This window comes from Calidris pugnax, unplaced genomic scaffold, assembly GCF_001431845.1.
Source record: "Calidris pugnax isolate Ruff unplaced genomic scaffold, ASM143184v1 scaffold56, whole genome shotgun sequence".
Classification (NCBI taxonomy): domain Eukaryota; kingdom Metazoa; phylum Chordata; class Aves; order Charadriiformes; family Scolopacidae; genus Calidris; species Calidris pugnax.
The window spans coordinates 14137699-14157116 of record NW_015090839.1 but is presented as its reverse complement, the minus strand read 5'-3'; the positions used below and the strand labels follow the sequence as shown (position 1 = coordinate 14157116).

The window sequence follows — 19418 nt, the reverse complement described above, 5'->3', positions numbered from 1 at the left end:
GATAGTTGCTTATGCTTTTCCAATTTAACTTCTAACAAGAAACTGCAGCACCTTAACAATTTTTCAAGGCTGTATGATGAGTCCACCATATATATGCCTTATGTAAATTATGATTTGACAGTTACAAAAGTCCTATCATCATAATTAATGCTAATTTATTGCCTCAACGTGTTTATTCTCTGAGTTCTAGCTTGTATTTAAAAACAAATTTTACTAAGTCATCATTAACACTAAATTGCTGGTACTCCTAAGATAAAAATCCATTTGTGAGTAGACATGAATGCATGCTTAGAGGAAAAGATGATTTCTTTGTAGAAAAGAGTTCCTTCCTATGAATATTCACACCACGAAGGCCACACTGAGCAAATTGGAAATAGAAGAGGCGCATTTATTACCATTTTTGGTTGGAAGACCAACCTCAAGTCACTCATACAGTTCTGCACAATTTGGATGGTTTTATGGCAAAAGCCAATCTTGATTCACACAGGCAATGAGAAACCTCAGCAAAAATGTATGTTCTAAACGAAGACATGAAGGAATTGGGCTTTTGGCCTTACTTATTCTTCACCATCCATAGTCACTAATAAGTACTGAAAACTCATAAATATATGACAGCAAAGACAAAATTTCTGAGATTCACACTACACATCAACCTCACTGGGGGTAATACATGGCAGTAAAAGCCAGGTGAGTTGCTCAAAGAGGCTCAAAAAAAAAAAAAAAAAAAAAAACCAACTTTTGGTTGGCAGTATCTGTGCTCCTATCAGCTTGTGGTTGTGGGAAGTGGCCAAAAAAGGAAAAAAAAAAAAAAAAAAAAAAAGCCCATGCAGTCAGTAGAGGAAGAGGAATCACGGAATCACAAGCACAAAACCCATCTTGTCTCTTTAGACCTTGAACACTCCTCCTTGTGTTAGAGAATAGGGTATGAGAATGTATATGTACAGGAATGCTGCTCAGAATAAAAAGTCTGTGTTTTCAAGTGTTTCAGAGCATTTATGTAGGTTTCTGTGTATATGTATCCCAAGAAGAATGAGGCAATCTCATTGCCAGTCCAACTGCTCAGCATCAACCACAAGAGAGCCTGGACTGTTTTGCCTAAAGAAGAGAAGGCTCAGGGGCAATCTAATCAATTTATGTAAATAAATACCTGAAGGGAGGAGGTGAAGAAAACAGAGGCAGGCTCTTTTCAGAACCTAGTGACAGGATAAGAGGCAATGGGCGCACAGTGAAACATAGGAGAGTCCACCCGAACAAAAGGAAACACAGTGACTCACAGTGAGGGTGACAGACAGGGTGACTAAGCACTGGCACACATTGAACAAAGAGGCTGTGGAGATATTAAAAAACCTCCTGGACATAGTCCTGGGCAACCAGCTATAGGTGGCCCTGCTTGAGCAGGGGGGTTGGACCACATGGCCTGCCCAGAGGTCCCTTCCAGCCTCAGTCACTCTGTGGCTCTATATATCGCTGCCACACGGCGTTACAGATTTGAAAACAAAGGAATAAAGACTATCTATTGGCTTACTTTTAAACACCATTAAACGAATTAACTTTGAATAAATATTGTATTGTCCAACAGTTACTCTCAGCTCTGTTGCACTTACTCATCTGTGCTAGGTGGAAGGACTGTTTTCAGTGATGTAATATACAGTCTCCCAGATATATATTGTTCCCAGGTGTGTGGATTAAACTGTCTCTCATCTCATTAGTCTTCCAAACATACACATAAACTTTTCATGTGTTTTGAGTTAAATATTTCTGGTTTTTTTGAAATGTTAATAGCTTAATATTACTCAGGAAGAACACAGGGATATACCAGTATTCCTCCTCTATAATATTCCACTGCAGAAAAGAACGTTAAAAAAACATTCTGCGAAATGGTATCTGTCTATTCAAGCAACACGAAAGCTCACAGTAAAGGGCAATGAGATTTATAAACTATAGAGAAAGGTCTTCAGGCAAACTGATGATATCCAGATAGTATTTTTCATTGCCCTCTGATTTTAGAGACATACGTTAAAGATCTATAGAAGCAAAGAGCAGAATAAAAAGTAGCAATACTAAATTCTGGAAAATTTTCAAGACTTTATGAATAACTCAAGAATTTATGAATACAGATTTTTATTTGTGAGAATAAAGATGTTCCCTCTGTTTAATTAATCAAATAGATTTACCTTTTTTTTTTAATTCAGAAAGGATATAATATAGAGATATGTATGTGCATGTATGTGATGCTTGAGATAAACCAGAAGTTATTAGTCTTTAATGAATGCATAAATTTACCATCATCAAGTGAAGTAAGTGAAAGCCATTCCTTTATATACAAAAAAACAAGAACTGTAAAACCATTTTTTCATATATGTCTTGCTACTGAGATGCGTACAGCTTCTCAGACAGCAAAGAAAAATGAAATGGAGTTAAGCTGTAAAGAAGAAAGTTTTTGCATTAAAAAAACCCACAGCATATAAATGCAAACTTCTCAAGTTTGGAATGCTCGAGTCTAGATTTTTGTGCCATAATGAACTTTTACATTTCTCTGTAAAGAACATGCAAATTTTCAATCCCAGGGTTAATAATCTGGATTCAGAATCTTCCATTTTAACATCTTGTTTAACAACGCATCTAAGATGTTCAGTATGTAGGATAACTAAGAAGCAACTTAAATGGCTAGTCTCCTTTTTCAGCCTGCTATAAAGTTTTATTAGAAAATACACTCTTGTTTACTGTGTACGCCTTTAACACTTCCATCACAAAAGTATTTATGTGGAAAGAAAACTTACTAGGAGATTTCTCTTCTTCCTCCTTAGGTTCTACTTTTTCTGCTTTTGGTGGACCTTTGATTTTATACATTAATGAACGGAGTTTGCCAGTCAAGGAGGAGTCTTCCTCTTCCTCTTCCTCCTCTTCTAGTGGAATACCTTAGGAGATAATAAAACTGGTTAGAAACAAAACTTAACCTTTGAAAATCAACTCTTGCAATATTTAAACAGTACCAAAATATCTACAGGAATATTTTAACCAGCAAATTTCATACCGGAAAAAAATGTTGTATGCCCAGCAGCTTTAACGTGTTAGCTACAGTAGCAGCCCTCAAATCATGTTTATTTCAGTACACATACTTCTTATATCCAGATTTATAGTATTTTTTTTTCAGTATTATGACCGAAGAGGTGGTATTTTTTAAAAACTACTATGGCAATTAATTTTGACTCAGAGTCATATTTGATTAAATATATAATCCTTTGTTTCATATTGCAGAATGTAAGCTAAAGAAATTTATGTCTGTATCTCATGATATAGTACAATTTTTCAGTTGAGATATTTTGCAGTCATAAACAAACATATAAACTGAATTTAAAACTAAGGCGGCAGATGTTCAGAGATCAGACTGATGATAAACATTTTTCTTGAAAATGTATACGATGAGATGGGATGTCATTTTACAAGGTACTTTAACACAGTTCAGTTCGCTACAGTGCTTCACAACTGTTCAAAGCACTCTCAAATCTTTCACATCATCTTAGTAGACACATGTGTTATGTGCAGAAGCACAGAACATCTAAGCAGGTTCCCTTCAGACCAGAACTGTAAGCTTTTGCTGTTTGGCTGCTGGTCAAAGTGAAATTGAGAAAAGGAAAAGACTTCCAGACTGAATACTAAAAAGACACAAGATGGAGCTGAGGGAAAAAAATAAATTGCAGAGACTAAAACTTGTATTAAAAAAAGAAACTAAGAAAGGAAAAAAGACTGAAATGTGGTATCAGGTTAGAGAAACTTTGCTGCTGGCAGCCACCAAGGGGAAGGAGTTGAAGTTATGAGTAGGAGTGACTAAGTGAGTAGGAAGAATAAAATTCAGAGGCAGAGAGAGAGAATGATAGAACTAGAAATTGAAATTGGAGACTACATATGGAATTTAAGGAATGGGAAAAGTGAGACTGGCTGTGCAAAATCAAAGGCTAAGAACAAAGGAAGGCTACAGTCAGCATCTGGAAAAAGTATGAACAGAAGATGTAGCCCATAAAGAGAGGAAAGAGAAAGCAGACAAGGATGCTAAAGAAAACAAGAAACTATCTGGCACTGAAAAAAATAGCTAGGCCCTGCAAGCAAAGAGAGAGACCCCGGGAGGAGAAACTAAAATGGACAGACAAGAAGAAATGTACCGGGATGATGAGTTAAGACAGTGTTGGACCAAAGGAGATGTGGTCTGTGACTGCCTCAGACAGGGTCTCATTCACTGCTCCATATCACTCATTATTGATTCTGCATCGTCTTAGAACTGCAATCCATTCAGAAGCTGACCATCTCATGTTGCTACTGGCTAATCAGTTAATTCAAGTGCCAGAGGTCTGTGTGCTAGAACAGATGGTTGCAACCAAGATAAGTGTCGATTTGATATTATGTAATAAAATCTGTTGTAAATTTGTTTGTTTTGTTTATAACCAAGAAATTACACATAAAAATTATGATAGAGGACATTATTTTTCTAGCAAAATTAACCACTCACAGTTGGGACATGCTAGGATTAAGACTGCCTGGGTAACTTTAATTCAGACTATTCACATATATTCATTATGAAGCAGCCTTTAATTACTTGATTGCATACATATTTTTCCACTTAGATCAAAAAATATACTTAGCATTACAAAGCTCATTAAATATTCCAAGCACAACTCCTATGCGTTTTATCTGCAGCTGTGATTGCTCAGAACTGATTTTTAGGACTAAGTCAGGACACATATAATGAGGAACATTTATCCACAGTGACCACCTATGATGAATGTGTACAAAGTAATGAATATTGTTTTGTTTAGAATTCAGAGGATCACTAAACTATTTTAATCATGAGCCTGTGCCTTCTCTATCTTCAGGTCTCTCTCTCATTCAACATACACAGTTTTAATGTAGTAAACAATAATAAAAGTACACCCCTAAAAAGAAAAAAACAAACCACAATCAGTAGGGTTTCACCTCATTAAAAGATGAAGAGTGATCAGGAGCTAAGCTAACTCCATAATAATACTAGCAACTGAGACCAGCAACAAGGTAAAATAAACATATTGCAGAGTTCAGACTTTTCCAAGTAAGCTGGGGGTCTTCCACGACCTTCATCCCGGAGTCTCAGAGAATTCTCTATGACAAATAGCATTACCTTTGAAAATCAGAGGTCAGATCAAGTGCTAAGTAACTGACCAATGGAGATGATGGTATCTATCTTAACAAAAATAGGGAGAAAGAGTAGATACAAGGATATTAACTATTCACTTTAATGCTTGGAAGAAAAATGCTGGAATGAAAGAAAATTTTTGGTAAGCACTTAGAAGCCAGGATGAATAACAATCAACACAGGATTGTCAAAATCAAATTATGTTAAACCAATTAAATTTCCACCTATAATGTAGCTAATCTTACAGACACAAATCTTGATTTTAAGGCCTTTAATACGGTCTTGCACAATATCCTAAGAAATAAGCTAATGAAACATAACCTAGATGCCCACTGACCTACTCAATCCTTGGTTGAGGTAGTTGAAAAATGGTAATTGGCTTATCGCAAAATCACAGCTTGATGGTTGCTGGAGATTCTAATAGACTACTCAGAAATAGCAGCACAAGATCATAGATGAAGCCTTAACAACACAAGCACAGAATGGTATCGGAGGCACCATGGCTACAAACAGAAATCACAAACTGTTAATTACAGGTCACTAAAGGAATGCAGTTCCATGAACTGGGTAAAAACGTTTTTAGGCGTAATCAGTGAAGAAAGAACTAGCAGACTTTATTAGTAAACATTTAAAAGTGACCCCAAGTAAACAGAAGGAGGAAGAGGGGTAAGAAACTATAAAGATTACTGCGCCCTTCCTGGGGAAGAACTCGAGATGCTGTCAATTCACTGCAGTGACCCTGCCCCCTTCTTCTTGAACAAAATGGGTGCTATCAACCAAAGGACCAAGAAATGCACTGGAAGAGTGACTACTAACATGCCTACCAAGTAGGTGGATATGAAAAAGCTTGTGTATGTGTGTTTTAACTGCATAATTATTGGGAAGCAGCAGTAATAACCAGATGATTCAGGCTGCAAACGTTAGTATCGTTGTAAATGGACTAATAAATCCGTAATTGTCTTGATTAGACTAAGATTTCAATATACTAACAAAAGATTTTTGGCATCACATGCAAAATGTGGTTGTTTAACCCACATAAATTGCACAGGGTATCTGATACAGCTCACCCTTGAGGATACCTTAGGGAAATTCAAATTCAAGGATTGGGGCAACTCAAGCTGTAATCGGCAGTGCAGTGGTGTTTTATAATGACTGATGGTCACAGCTATGGATACGTCAGGAAACTAAGCAAAAACAGCAGCTGCACCCCTCATCTAGTGTTTTTTATTAAATTTTCTACTGCTCAGCTTAACAGCAATAATATTCTTTCAATACCTTTTATCTGCTTGTGCACATACACATGCCTATCTAAATCTTTTAAGGTAATCCAAGTTTATTATTGGGATCATTTTTATTTTTTCTAAGTAAGTCTAAAATTGACATATAAACAGAATAATACTGGATAATGTTTGATAGCTATATAACAATGAAACTTGAAACCATGCACAGATTTCTCATATTTTTTGTAATATACACCAAAGTCTGTTAGGAAAGTCACAGTAGACAATAACGCATCTAATAATTTTTTTTTTTTTTAACTGGTCTGTTCTTTTTTCATGTTAAGTCTCAAAAAGGCAAACAAAAAAAGGTAACAAAACCTTGCCACTTACCACAGTGAATTAGCAGATCATCATGAAATTCATATAACTCATCCCGAATCTCCTCTGGACAGGGACAATCTTCTCCCAGTTGAAAATTCAGCAACATATTAATCTTTAAGGGAATTAAAACATAGTTAAAATACTGGGATAGTCTAAGACATATTCTAATATATAGTCACACTTTAACTGATTATATTCAAATTTATAATCAAATTAACATAACAGATTTCTAATGCAACTTAAGATAAGTTCTAAAGCAATGGTACTTTATAAGTTTTAATTACAATTAACATCAAGATACAGTTACATTTAATAATAAATTTCCTGGAGGTAGAAAAGACTATTTCCAATGTATAGATGTCAGCACTACCTTCATGCTAATTTTTAGCCACTAGAATTATCAAATTATCATCATCTTGCAGAACTGAATGAATGTTAGCTCCTCAGCATTGGGCAGCAATGTTCAATTTTTTTATATTGTTGAGAAATCCTAAGTTGACTTTGGTTTAGAGCGTGAATTCTTGAGTACGGGTATAAGCATTCTGACATTCAGCATTTTGTGGCATCTTAATAAATTTTATTTCAAATTTAATTTTGGTTCTCTAGCAGTTCCAACGGTAGTTTAGAAATCAGAACTCTATTTTATCATCACAAGGTATATCTTTTAGCCTTAGATTTAACCGTTTGTTTAACATTACCTGTTCTTGAGGAGGAGAACGAAATTCTTTAGTCTTCTTGGCAGTCAAAGCAGCAGACATGTTCAAGGCTTGCATGAGTTCATTGTACCTGTATTTCTGATTATATTGCAACTTTGATACATAACGGTCTGCAAACGATACAATTGCTTCCACTCTATGTTGTAGCTCACAGTCACAGAAATAACTGAGTAAATGACACATCTAGGATAGAAAAAACAGACTTAAGTTCAACAGTTTAACAAACTCTAATTGGGGAAGAAATGCAGTGGATAGTATACTTTGCAACAGACTGTAAAAATGAGAGACTTTTTCCCCATATTTCTCTTTTAACATTGTAAAGGTGACATATTTATACAATTGTATTATCTGATCGATAATTCTATAGCACATTCACAGTCTTTCATTTCATGTACTCAAAACATGTAGGAATCACAGAATCATAGAATAGTTTGAGTTGTAAGGGTCTTTTAAAGATTGCCTGGTCCAACTCTCCCTCTCTTAAAATACACCTATGAAATTAGTATTTGTGTGTCTATTTTGAGTGCAGATACATGCAGAAATAACTGCATCATCATCAAATTTGATTATTAATGTGAGGTTATAAGGCAAAGTGGAATAAAGATCTTCAGGATTTCAAATCTTACAAACTAGAGAAAAAACACTACCTTTCTTTCATGAATAGTAGAACATATGTAATAGTTTTATATTAAATTGTCACCTGAAGCTTAACAGATTCTGGTAATCTTGTCTGCAATAAGCCCTTTGCGGGAGCTTTCGTTTCTTTTATTGCTTTCTCCCCAGCTTCCACAGCTTTTTCTTCAACTTGTGTAACTTCTTCTTTCTCTGTCCTCTCTTCTGTTTCTTCCTTGTGATCTCCAAACACATTGGGATCAATGAGGAGTAACACCTGTTTCACATCATCATCATCAAAAACCCCCATTATGAGCAACGTTGCTATCAGTTTAAGAACAGGAACAAACTGGAATGCAACCTGTCCTCCAACAGGGTCTCGTATATGAGTGCCACTACACTGTACCGCCTCTGTTAGCATACTTATAGCCTTGGATTTAAGTATATCAAGGGGTATCTCTGGGCTGGATGTCTGACGTTCTTCACTGCTCATAATAAAGCATGGAGTAGAAAAATTAAAGCTTGGTTTCAGACAAGTGCTAAGCCCTACTCCAGGTAAGCCGTGCTTCTTTGTTTCATCAGGATATAATTTAATAGTTCGAGTTTCATCTGTAACTGGAATGATAAATTCATTGTTCATCATGAGCTTGGCTTGCTTGGCGTGCTCCAAATGAATACTAATAAGCAAGTCATAGAATCCAGAACGTAGGAGTCCAGGTAAGTATTGATTATCTATTGTATAAAACAGCTGAGATACATCCACATGGCTACAAAGTGCATAAGCAACTCTAGTGTTACCTAGAGCACTGACTGAGCTATAGAGTTTTAAAGTGTGGTAGTGAAACTTCATCAAATCTTCTTGTTCACATAGTTCCAAAATATCAACGCATCTGTTATGAAATAAAGAAACAGAACACCAGTCAATTCCATGAATCATAATTTTGTAAAAGCAAATTTTTATAATCTCTGCACATTTTGGTCAGTTCCACTTTAAACCATTAATTCGAAAGTTGATACTGACTAATCTTAACATATGCACCATTAAACCAAATTATTTGCTGAGATTATTGACGATTGGTACTCTAAAAAAAAAAAAAAAAAAGGAAAAATGTAAGATTGAGAAGATGGGTAAATTAGAGCTTGTTTTTAAAAGAAATGTGTTTAGAATGCTGCAACTCTACTGTAATCCTGTCAATAAACAGTGTCTGTATAGATTAATGAGGATTATTGTTTCATTTTTTCCACAAAGCAGTATTTTTTACTCTTTTCTTGAATTCAGTTTTATTAACAATAAATAAAATTGGTTATTGAATTATTAAAAGAAGTTGCAAAATAATGGATAAAAGTACAGCAGTTAAATTAAGTTTCCTCTATACTATTGCTTATAGTTTGATTTGTCACTGGTTATGATATTTGATGTTTGGACACATCTTTCTTATCCTCACCCTGAAAATAAAACCCAATGAAAATCTAAGAAGTAGGGATCTTGTCAATAAGAACATGAGAACTTAAAACATGTAAATTCAGAGCAGATGAGACAGAAACAGATTACATGTTTTTATTACAGAAAAAAAAAAAAAAATCAGCAAAATAGTACTTGCATGTTCTTTTTATTTGCTTTTTTCAAGCTGAGAAAAATCTCTATGTTTGAAGACCTAGAGATTTAAGAGGTATTATTTTATAACTTAAATAAAATCAAATAGTCGTGTTTTCTCTTATGTAGGTAAATTTCATCACATGGCATTAAAAATTATTCAGCCTCTTGTATCTACTTAAATTTCATGAATATATTATAGCAGATCAGAAATTCTAAACAACTCTAGTGTAAGTATTCTCCAAGGCAGGTTTAACCAATACCCAGATAGCAGCTTTCAGTGCATTTTTTCCACATCAAGTCATGTCAGTTCCTTCCAAATGTACCTGTTTTCTTCTGGGATATGAAGTGCCATCATCTGCAGAGGTTCCAAACACTGCACAACCCAGCCATGACGTTCACTGACACGCTCAGTTTCTACTTTTAGAAAGCTGTTTGGCATCCTGCTCCATAGAACAGGTGTAATTGTTTGCACATCAAGGCGAGGGGGACACTGAGGAACAGGATTTCTTTCTTCACTTTTAAAAATAGCTGCTGATAAAGGCATGGTATTCTGAAACAAATAAGTGTATTAAAACTATTTTTGTAACATCTAATATGAATAAACCTGTAATATCAAAGGGAACTAAAATTTATTGATAGCAAAGAACTCATAGAAATATATAAGTTATTGTAATAAACAAAATCCATTAAAAAACCCCAACATTAATGGTGTTCTCCCTAAATAACACTAGTTATTTTGACAAATGCAGTTTAGATTTGTTGAAAGATTAGCTTCATATAATAAATACATTTGCAGAAGTAAAGGTAGAAGTAAATAAAAAGTCACACCATTGATTTAATCTTCCTAAACAAATTCAATTGCAGAATTTCTGTGGAAGTAAACAGATTTAAAAGAGCACTTTTGTGGAAAATATTTTGTACCTTTAATTTACCAAGTTCAAACTGAACCAGGTTAGTACTTGTAGGCTGTACAAAAGTTGCTGGAAAAAGCTTTGTGTTTGGTTCAACCTAGAAGAGAAGTGAGATTAAAAAATTTTAAAAATCTAAAAAATCAACAAGAATCTCCCAGAATATCATATGATATAAAATAAATACTATATAGCTTACACTTCAATATCAAATAACTGCAGACATATTCAGTTGATTAGTCTCTGCCTATAGTTTACCTCTAACACAGTTATCTAATATAGTATGAGATATCTTTACAGGCCCACCTAACTTTCAGACAGGTGTGTCTGCTGCCTTATGCTCTCTCAACACCTGTAAGAAGAACTTCTGGTAACACTACGTGTTGATTCTTCTCAAACATATCCAAATACAATACCTCATTCTAGAGCAGGTCCTTAAAAATCCAGCCACTTGACACCTACAATACTTCGGCTCTCAAAGATCTTTCTTTCCAGGCTTACTATTTGTCTCCAGTCTTATAAATTCACAGAGAATCACAATGAATCACGGTGCTGCAATTTTAAAGCATCTGTTTGGGTTTGGCACTTTTTGACAGCTACATTATCCTCATTTCCCCATTATAGATGGACTCAAAAGTTTGCATCAGAGTAGTAACACCAGTTTATTCTGAAGAATTCTCTACAAGATCACCCACACCTATACTGTGGGTGAAAAAAATAATTAAAGAGATACTTATAGAATAGTATATTATTAAAAAGATTTCAGTGTTCCAGGGTGGCTGAAAAAAGGTACACTATATACAATCAATTCAAGGTTTCAGGAGTTCAGTTAAATATTTTAATCATAGAATTGTCTAGGTTGGAAGGGACCTTAAAGATAATCTAGTCCAACCATCAACCTAACTCTGACAAAAAATAAATAAGAAATAAGCAATAAAAAAATAATAATTACTAAACCATATTCTTGAGGACCATATCAACCCATCTTTTGAACACCTCCAGGGATGGTGCCTCAACCACTTCCCTGGGCAGCCTATTCCAATGCTGGATAACCCTTTCCATGAAGAAATTTTTCCTAATATCCAATCTAAACCTCCCCTGGCGCAACTCGAGGCCATTTCCCCTTGTCCTATCCCCTGTGACTTGGGAGACAAGACCAACCCCCGCTTCTCTGCACCCCCCCTTCAGGTAGTTATAGAGCGCGATAAGGTCTCCCCTCAGCCTCCTCTTCTTCAGACTAAACAACCCCAGCTCCCTCAGCCGCTCCTCATAAGACTTACTCTCCAGACCCCTCACCAGCTTCGTTGCCCTTCTCTGGACCTGCTCCAGCACCTCAATGTCTTTTTTGTGGTAAAGGGCCCAAAACTGGACACAGTACTCAAGGATACCATTGGCCTTCTTGGCCACCTGGGCACACTGCTGGCTCACGTTCAGCCGACAGTCAACCAACACCCCCAGGTCCTTTTCCACCAGGCAGCTCTCCAGCCACTCTGCCCCCAGCCTGTAGCGCTGCAGGGGGTTGTTGTGACCCAAGTGCAGGACCCGGCACTTGGCCTTATTGAAACTCGACCTGTTGGTCTCAGCCCATCGATCCAACCTGTCCAGATACCTCTGCAAAGCCTCTCTACCCTCCAGCAGGTCAACACTGCCACCCAGCTTGCTGTCGTCTGCGAACTTACTGAGGGTGCACTCGATCCCCTCGTCCAGATCATTGATAAAGATATTAAAGAGAATGGGTCCCAGTACCGAGCCCTGTGGGACAGCACTCGTGACTGGCCGCCAACTGGATTTGACTCCATTCACCACCACTCTCTGGACCCGGCCCTCCAGCCAGTTTTTAACCCAGTGGAGAGTATACCCATCTAAGCCATGAACAGCCAGTTTCTCCAGGAGGATACTGTGGGAGACTGTATCAAAGGCCTTGCTAAAGTCCAAGTAAACAACATCCACAGCCTTTCCTTCATCCAGCAAGCAGGTCACTTTGAAGGAGATCAGGTTTGTCAAGCAGGACCTGCCCCTCGTGAACCCGTGCTGGCTGGGCCTGATCACCTGGGCGTCCTTCATGCGCTGCATAATGGCGCTCAGGATGATCTGTTCCATGGCCTTCCCAGGCACTGAGTTCAGACTGACAGGCCTGGAGTTCCCCGGATCATCCTTCCGACCCTTCTTGTGGATGGGCGTCACATTAGCTAGACGCCAACTGGCTGGGACCTCCCCAGTTTGCCAGGACTGCTGGTAAATGATGGAGAGCGGCTCCGCAAGCACTTCCGCCTGCTCCCTCAGTACCCTCGGGTGGATCCCATCTGGGCCCATAAACTTGTTTGTGTCTAGGTGCTGGAGCAGGTCCCTCACCGCTTCCCTTTGGATTACAGGGGCTTCATTCTGCTCCCTGCCCTTATCTGCTGGCTCAGGGGTCTGGGTACTTCAGGGGACACCCTACTCCATTACTGAAGACGGAGGCAAAAAAGGCATTCAGTACCTCAGCCTTCTCCTCCTTTGTCACTACATTGCCTCCCATATCCAATAGTGGATGGAGGCTGTCCCGAGTCCTCCTCTTGCTACTAATATACTTATAGAATTTCTTTTTGTTGCTTTTAACATCCAAGGCCAGGTTCAGTTCAAGCTGGGCGTTGGCCTTTCTAATCTTTTCCCTACATAACTTTGCTACACCTTTATAATCTTCCTGAGTGGCCTGCCCCTTTTTCCAAAGGCCATAAACTCTCTTTTTTTCCCTGAGCTGTGACCTCATCTCTTTGTTTAGCCAGGCCAGTCTTTTCCCCCAACTGCGCAGAGGGATGGCCTGCGCTTTTAAGTCTTCCTCCTGAAAAACGTCCAGCATTTCTGGACTCCTTTTCCCTTCAGGGCTGCCCCCCAAGGGACTCTATCAAGCAGACTCTTGAAAAGACCAAAGACTGCCCTCCGGAAGTCCATGATGGCAGTCCTGCTGGTTCCCCTTCTCACCTCTCTAAGAATCAAAAACTTTATCATTTCATGGTCACTATGCCGCAGACAGCCTCCAACCAACACATCCCCCCAAGTCCTTCTCTCTTTACAAACACCAGATCCAGCAATGCTCCTTCCCTAGTCGGCTCCCTCACCAGCTGTGTCGGGAAGTTATCCCCGACACACTCCAGGAACTTTCTAGACTGTTCCCTCTCAGCTGTATTGTGTTCCCAGCTGATACCTGGGAGGTTGAAGTCTCCCACCAGGAAAAGGGCAAGTGATCTTGAGACCTCTGCCAGCAGGATTACCAGCATATATCATTGTGTATTTTGTGTACTATGCACATACATTATTCATAGTAAGTACAATTACAATGCTTGTGATGTGAAGGAGTGAAACTCCTAACTTTGGGGATAGCAAACTATCAAAAATTGCAAAACAATAAACTGAGAATTACAAAAAAGCAATAAAAAAATCCATATTCTTTTAGATGAGAAAACAGCTTTAAAACACAATATAACTTAAACAAAAAGTAAAATAATACCATATACTGAAGAATCTGTATGCAGAATAAGTTTTTTCAGAGCTATGATTACTGGGATACATGAAATAATGTATGGCCAGGTACCTACATTCTAATATCTTTGATAAGGAAAAAATCCACAAACCCAAATCCAGAAGCAACGGGTATACTGAACTGAAAGACTGCTAATAAAATGTGTCTTTTATTTCATTAAAGCCTGAAAGTAACTGACTGAGACAATATAACTCTCAACCCAGTGCCAAAGGTAGATATTTCCTAGTAACAATAATTGAACTTGTCATTTTTATTCTTGTTTGAAGGTCAGAAAATGTTTACTAACTGAGAATAAAATAATGTATCTTGTAAAACAATGTTTAAGATCTTCTTTCTGCTACGAATATGTTAACATTGGCCTGACAATTAATGACATCTCAAATATATATGCATACACTATCTTTCAGTTTCTTTTCTATTTTAGACAGTTTTTTTTCCTGAATATCACCATGGCACTCAATATTTAGATCAAGAACTACAGCAAAATTCATTTCTTCTCCTCAATATGTTGATCAGTAGGCCTTTTAGAAGGAAAACAGCACACAAATATCATCCCCCTACCTCAGTGAAGGAAACTGAAAAGTACAAACCGTTACAAAGTTAGAAAAATTACCCTGGAGCCTCTAGACCAGACAAAGTTCAGTCATTTGCTGCAATTTTGGTGAGAGATTAGGTCTACTAAAGTATCTTAAAGATTTTATTTTATGATAAAACTATTCAAGACATGAAAACTACATATAACTACATTCACTACTTTCAAAAATAGAGAAAAGGCTTAAATTACTCCAAATAAGCAAAGGTTGAGAAATATTTCACCCTCAGACGTAATACTCCTGTTGGAATATGCAATTGTATCTCTACAGGAAGTACTGGGGGATCTAATTTTTCAACAGACGAGGTGCTAACAAGTTTATTGAAAAACATTTCCAAAATCAACTCCAGGTATTCTTCCATGGAAAAGAGAAGAAACAGAAGAGAAATAACTGTGATTTCTGAGATTATTTTAAATTTAGTACAAAGAACACATTTATATTATTTGCAAGTCATATAAGAGGAAAAACCTGAAAGTGTTTTTTACACTATAAGCAGCAACAGGCATCTTTTGCATTTTCTACATCTATATTTTCCTAGATTTCTTTCCCAAATTAGAAAAACAGGTAAAGGCTGTTCTGTGAAAAAAAAAAAAAAAAAAGACACAAAAAACCAAAGGCCAAACTTCTACGGTTTTGTTCAGAAACTGTCATATTGATTTGTATGTAGCTAAAAAACCAGCATAGCATAGGGCTTAAGCGCTTTTATCTCCTGTTTTCTTTCCCTAGGATATTGACATTTAATATCCTCCCACAGCACAGCACTAAAGTCTCTCAGCACTCTTACAAATATACCAAGATTACAGCTGCTAGATCATCTCCCAACCCCATTTCCAGGCTGTGTGCAACACTGCCACTCTCATTTTCAATGGAGTCAGTAGACAAAGCTCCACTAAATTTAGACGAATAAGAATAAGGGATAAAAACAGAGTAATATAGCAAAGCATGTTATTGTCAAACAGTGTTCACTTAGATTTCCGAAAGAGAAAAAACAATTTTATAATAGCATCAAAATGACCAGCTTACTAGATAGCTTCCTGAAAATTTGATAATACCTGATAACAAGTGCCAAGCTCTTTTCCATTGGCTGTGAATGACAACATTCCAGTAGCCAGGTCAACAAAGCATCCGATTTCTAAATCAACATTACTGCGACCTGATCTCTGGGAATTAGCAATTATATCTCCTCCCCAGACCATATAGCAATTGCTGCGCTTCACACTGAAAGAACAGCAAGAACAAAGAAAGCAAATCATAGGTCATGTGAAACTTGAATGTATTTAGTGAAGACATAGTTTTCAATGGAGTAATAGAGATCCTCAAAGATGTTTGAGCTGCTATTAGCTTTGTTTTCTCATTAACAACTCCCCCTTTTTTTAAAGAATGTAAGCGTCACAGGTAAGGGATCATAGAATCATAGAATGGTTTGGGTTGGAAAGGACCTTAAAGATCATCAAGTTCCAACCTCCCTACCATGGGCAGGGACACCTCCCACTGGACCAGGTTGCTCAAAGCCCCATCCAGCCTGGCCTTGAACATTTCCAGGGATGGAGCATCCACAGCTTCTTTGGGCAACCTGTTCCAGTGTCTCACTCCCCTCACACTAAAGAATTTCTTAATAATATCTAATCTAGACTAAGTGCATCTTTATTTTTTTTCCTCTTTCATAATAATGAAACAATTTCACAAGCTTCTGTGTGCTTATGTAAGATACATTAAAACAAGTAACAGGTTCATCCACAATGACCAAATATTGATGTGAAAAGAAAGAAGCATCACAAAACATTCTTTCAAACAGAACATTAATGATAAATATATTCACTTTAACAAGTCTATGTAAAACACATTAATATATAAATTAGCACAGAACACTCCTACTCCATAATCAATTTTATTACTAGTTGAAATTAACATTTCAATTTCATCAAGTTTGTGAATAATCGACTTTTGAACAACAGTATTAAAATATAATCTTTAATAAGTGATAAATAAATCCATACCTTTCATGAACCCTGCCTCTTTCATCACCTAAAGTAACTGTCACTGTACAATTTTTATTTAGGTCAAAATTCTCGCTGTAAAAATGATAGTCTGGCGTTACCCAGCCAACCCAGACAAAGGATGGGTCTTGGCCAGCAAATATCCGTAGTGAATAAAAATACTGAAAAGAGGAAAAGAACATATTAGTAATAGAAATTGAAATTATTTTATCAAGGAGTACTCAAATAGTGATTAAAACATCTCCTATACAGCAAACGTTAATGACAGTAATTCAACATTCTCTTAATAAGTCATTTAAAATGCTCATGAATTAAAAAGCCAGACTAGTGGCTTAAAAGTGAGGTTTGTGCCTCAAGTCGTACAACTCTGGGCATCATTATTTATACACAGTGTTATATCAAGTGACAGCAAATGATTAAAAAGGCTTCTTTCAACAGACCAGTTTCTAGTGAATATGCTGCACAATTAAATCTACTTCAAAAAGTAAGAATAACTAAACATCTCAATGTATTTACTTACTGTAGTAGAAGGAGCAGCAATTTCTTGGCTGTGCTTTCTAAAGATAAAGGAACATCAGTAAATTAATTTAAAAAAAAAAAAGAAAAAAGAGAAGTAGTAAAAAAAGTACTCGTTATTAAACTAACTGTACTTAACAAGCTAACTCATGTTTACTGGGTACTGAGTATGCACGAGTAAATTAAGCATGCAACAACTGTCCAGGATACAAATATACACCCCAAAATAAATCAGTGCAGTTAAGGCAGAGAGGAGGGGAAGAGACAAATTTACAGCAATTAACTAAAGACGAAAACAATGCTGGAAGGCGCTGAACTGAGTAGTACCTGGTATCTTTAAAAATCTGTCCCACAATCTTTTTTCTTTGCATGGATTAGTCACTTTTCCAATAACAAAGAACTATTGAACAATAATGCAGATGAGCATTGATCCAGTTGGCAAAAGATTCTAAGCTGATTTTCCAGCCTGGCTGAAGAGCTTTGCAAATCCCAATGATTTTGAAAGGATGGCAGCTGCTTAGCAATGAATAACTATCATGCATTTCTTCAGAAACGGTTCTCCCTTGTCTGGATACAGCATTCTACAGCAAAGGTCTGTTCTAAATTTATTAAAACCATCAAGAGCAAACAAATCTCATTAACGTGCATCCTATGCTAGCATGAGCTTAGTGCAAAAAACCAGGTATGAAATCTTGAGTGTAGAATAATAAAGAATAATGAAACATACTACATTTACATTGAGAGCATGAAATAGGATAACCAAACCCAAGCCTAACCGTTTTTGGAAAATATCAGATGAGGCATTTTCCACACCCATGCCGAAGTTGAATGATGAGCGGAACTCAATGGGCATACTCAAACGACAATATATCATGTCTGAATTGCTGTTCTGTGTGCCAAATGTTTTGTGAGTAACTTTTAGCCGAGGTGGACTCTCAATGGTTCCATCAATTCTCCATATCTAAAAAGAATAGAAATAATTTTAAAATAATGAATTTTCAGTATTTTTCTTGGAATAGTATCAAGCAACTAGAGGGTGAGATAAGTGAGTCAACTTAAATTTTTCGAAATGAATTAATTTCAAAACTATGCAACTTTCTCTTCTGACAGGGAATCTAGCCTAAAGAGCAAGGGAAGCAACAGATTCAGTACATCCTGAGCACTGTAAATATTTTCAAGTTGTTCCATACAGCATTTTCCAAAAAGTAAAGATTTTAATAAACTAATTCACTTTGAGTGCACAAGTCATTGAAAAATTGCTTCACAAGAATCACTAGTTTTCTACAATGAGAAGAAATATCAATTAGAATCCTTCAGATGATCGTTATGAAGTCTGTGTCTGATATTATTTTCCCTTGTGCTGAAATAGAGAGTATGCTTTTAAACTCAGTGATAGGAACATTTCATAAACTTTTGAAGACAGAATAAAGTTCAAATAATCTTGATAAACTGAAAAAATGCTGAGACAATGTAGTTGGATATCAGTGAAGTGTATTTTTTTTAAAAAGGTAATGCTCAAATTCAAGTATTAGGGAATAATTGTCTAAAAATCTAAATTAAAGTAAATGGCCTAGGGTTTATAATAAAAAAACTTATAAGGAATTCAAACATATCTTTTTATAATATATTAATATGGAATATTTTATACAAAACAAAGGATATATTATTCTGCTCTAGAGTAGCTTAGATAGGGAGTTGTGGAATTCCTATCACATTCCATAAGAACGAATGAAACAGATATCACCCAGTGATAGCACAAGTACACTTAAATGTCCCTCAGATTAGCAAAGTGGACTAAATCAGCCTCTATTTAGCTCACATTTCCATTAGCTGATGATAAATTTAGCTGAACAATTTTTAGATATTTAAGAAAAATGTATAGTAGAGAAGGCTTAAAAAAAATGAAAGTGAATGTAAGATAGAACATAAACAATGGTTCTATGAAATCACAACTGAAATGTCTCAAGTAGCTAAGCACATCAACATAAATTAGGAAGAAATTTAATAGAACAGATAGGTATATCAGTATGAATGGTAATACTACCATAAATGAAGTTAGAGATAGACAAGATCATCTGGAATTACCTAAGACTGACTTAATAGATTTATATGACAAACTATCTGATGACAGTAAGTATTAGTAGGGGTTTAATGTCTCAACTTGCTAAGCAAACAGTTGATGAACAGGTGTCTC

General features: G+C 36.5%; 1 protein-coding gene across 1 annotated transcript in view; it reads right to left on the bottom strand.

Moving 5' to 3' along the window:
- The window catches only part of RYR3 (ryanodine receptor 3), a 210802-nt gene that overhangs the window by 97512 nt on the left and 93872 nt on the right, over positions 1 to 19418 (bottom strand). Inside the window, exons 29-38 of the mRNA XM_014941650.1 lie at positions 18001 to 18185; positions 17229 to 17265; positions 16709 to 16869; positions 15764 to 15929; positions 10612 to 10698; positions 10014 to 10240; positions 8182 to 8983; positions 7464 to 7664; positions 6775 to 6877; positions 2781 to 2918 (exon numbers count right to left, since the gene is read on the bottom strand). Of these exons, the coding sequence (XP_014797136.1) occupies positions 2781 to 2918; positions 6775 to 6877; positions 7464 to 7664; positions 8182 to 8983; positions 10014 to 10240; positions 10612 to 10698; positions 15764 to 15929; positions 16709 to 16869; positions 17229 to 17265; positions 18001 to 18185 (2107 nt within the window). The remainder of the gene's footprint in view (positions 1 to 2780; positions 2919 to 6774; positions 6878 to 7463; positions 7665 to 8181; positions 8984 to 10013; positions 10241 to 10611; positions 10699 to 15763; positions 15930 to 16708; positions 16870 to 17228; positions 17266 to 18000; positions 18186 to 19418) is intronic.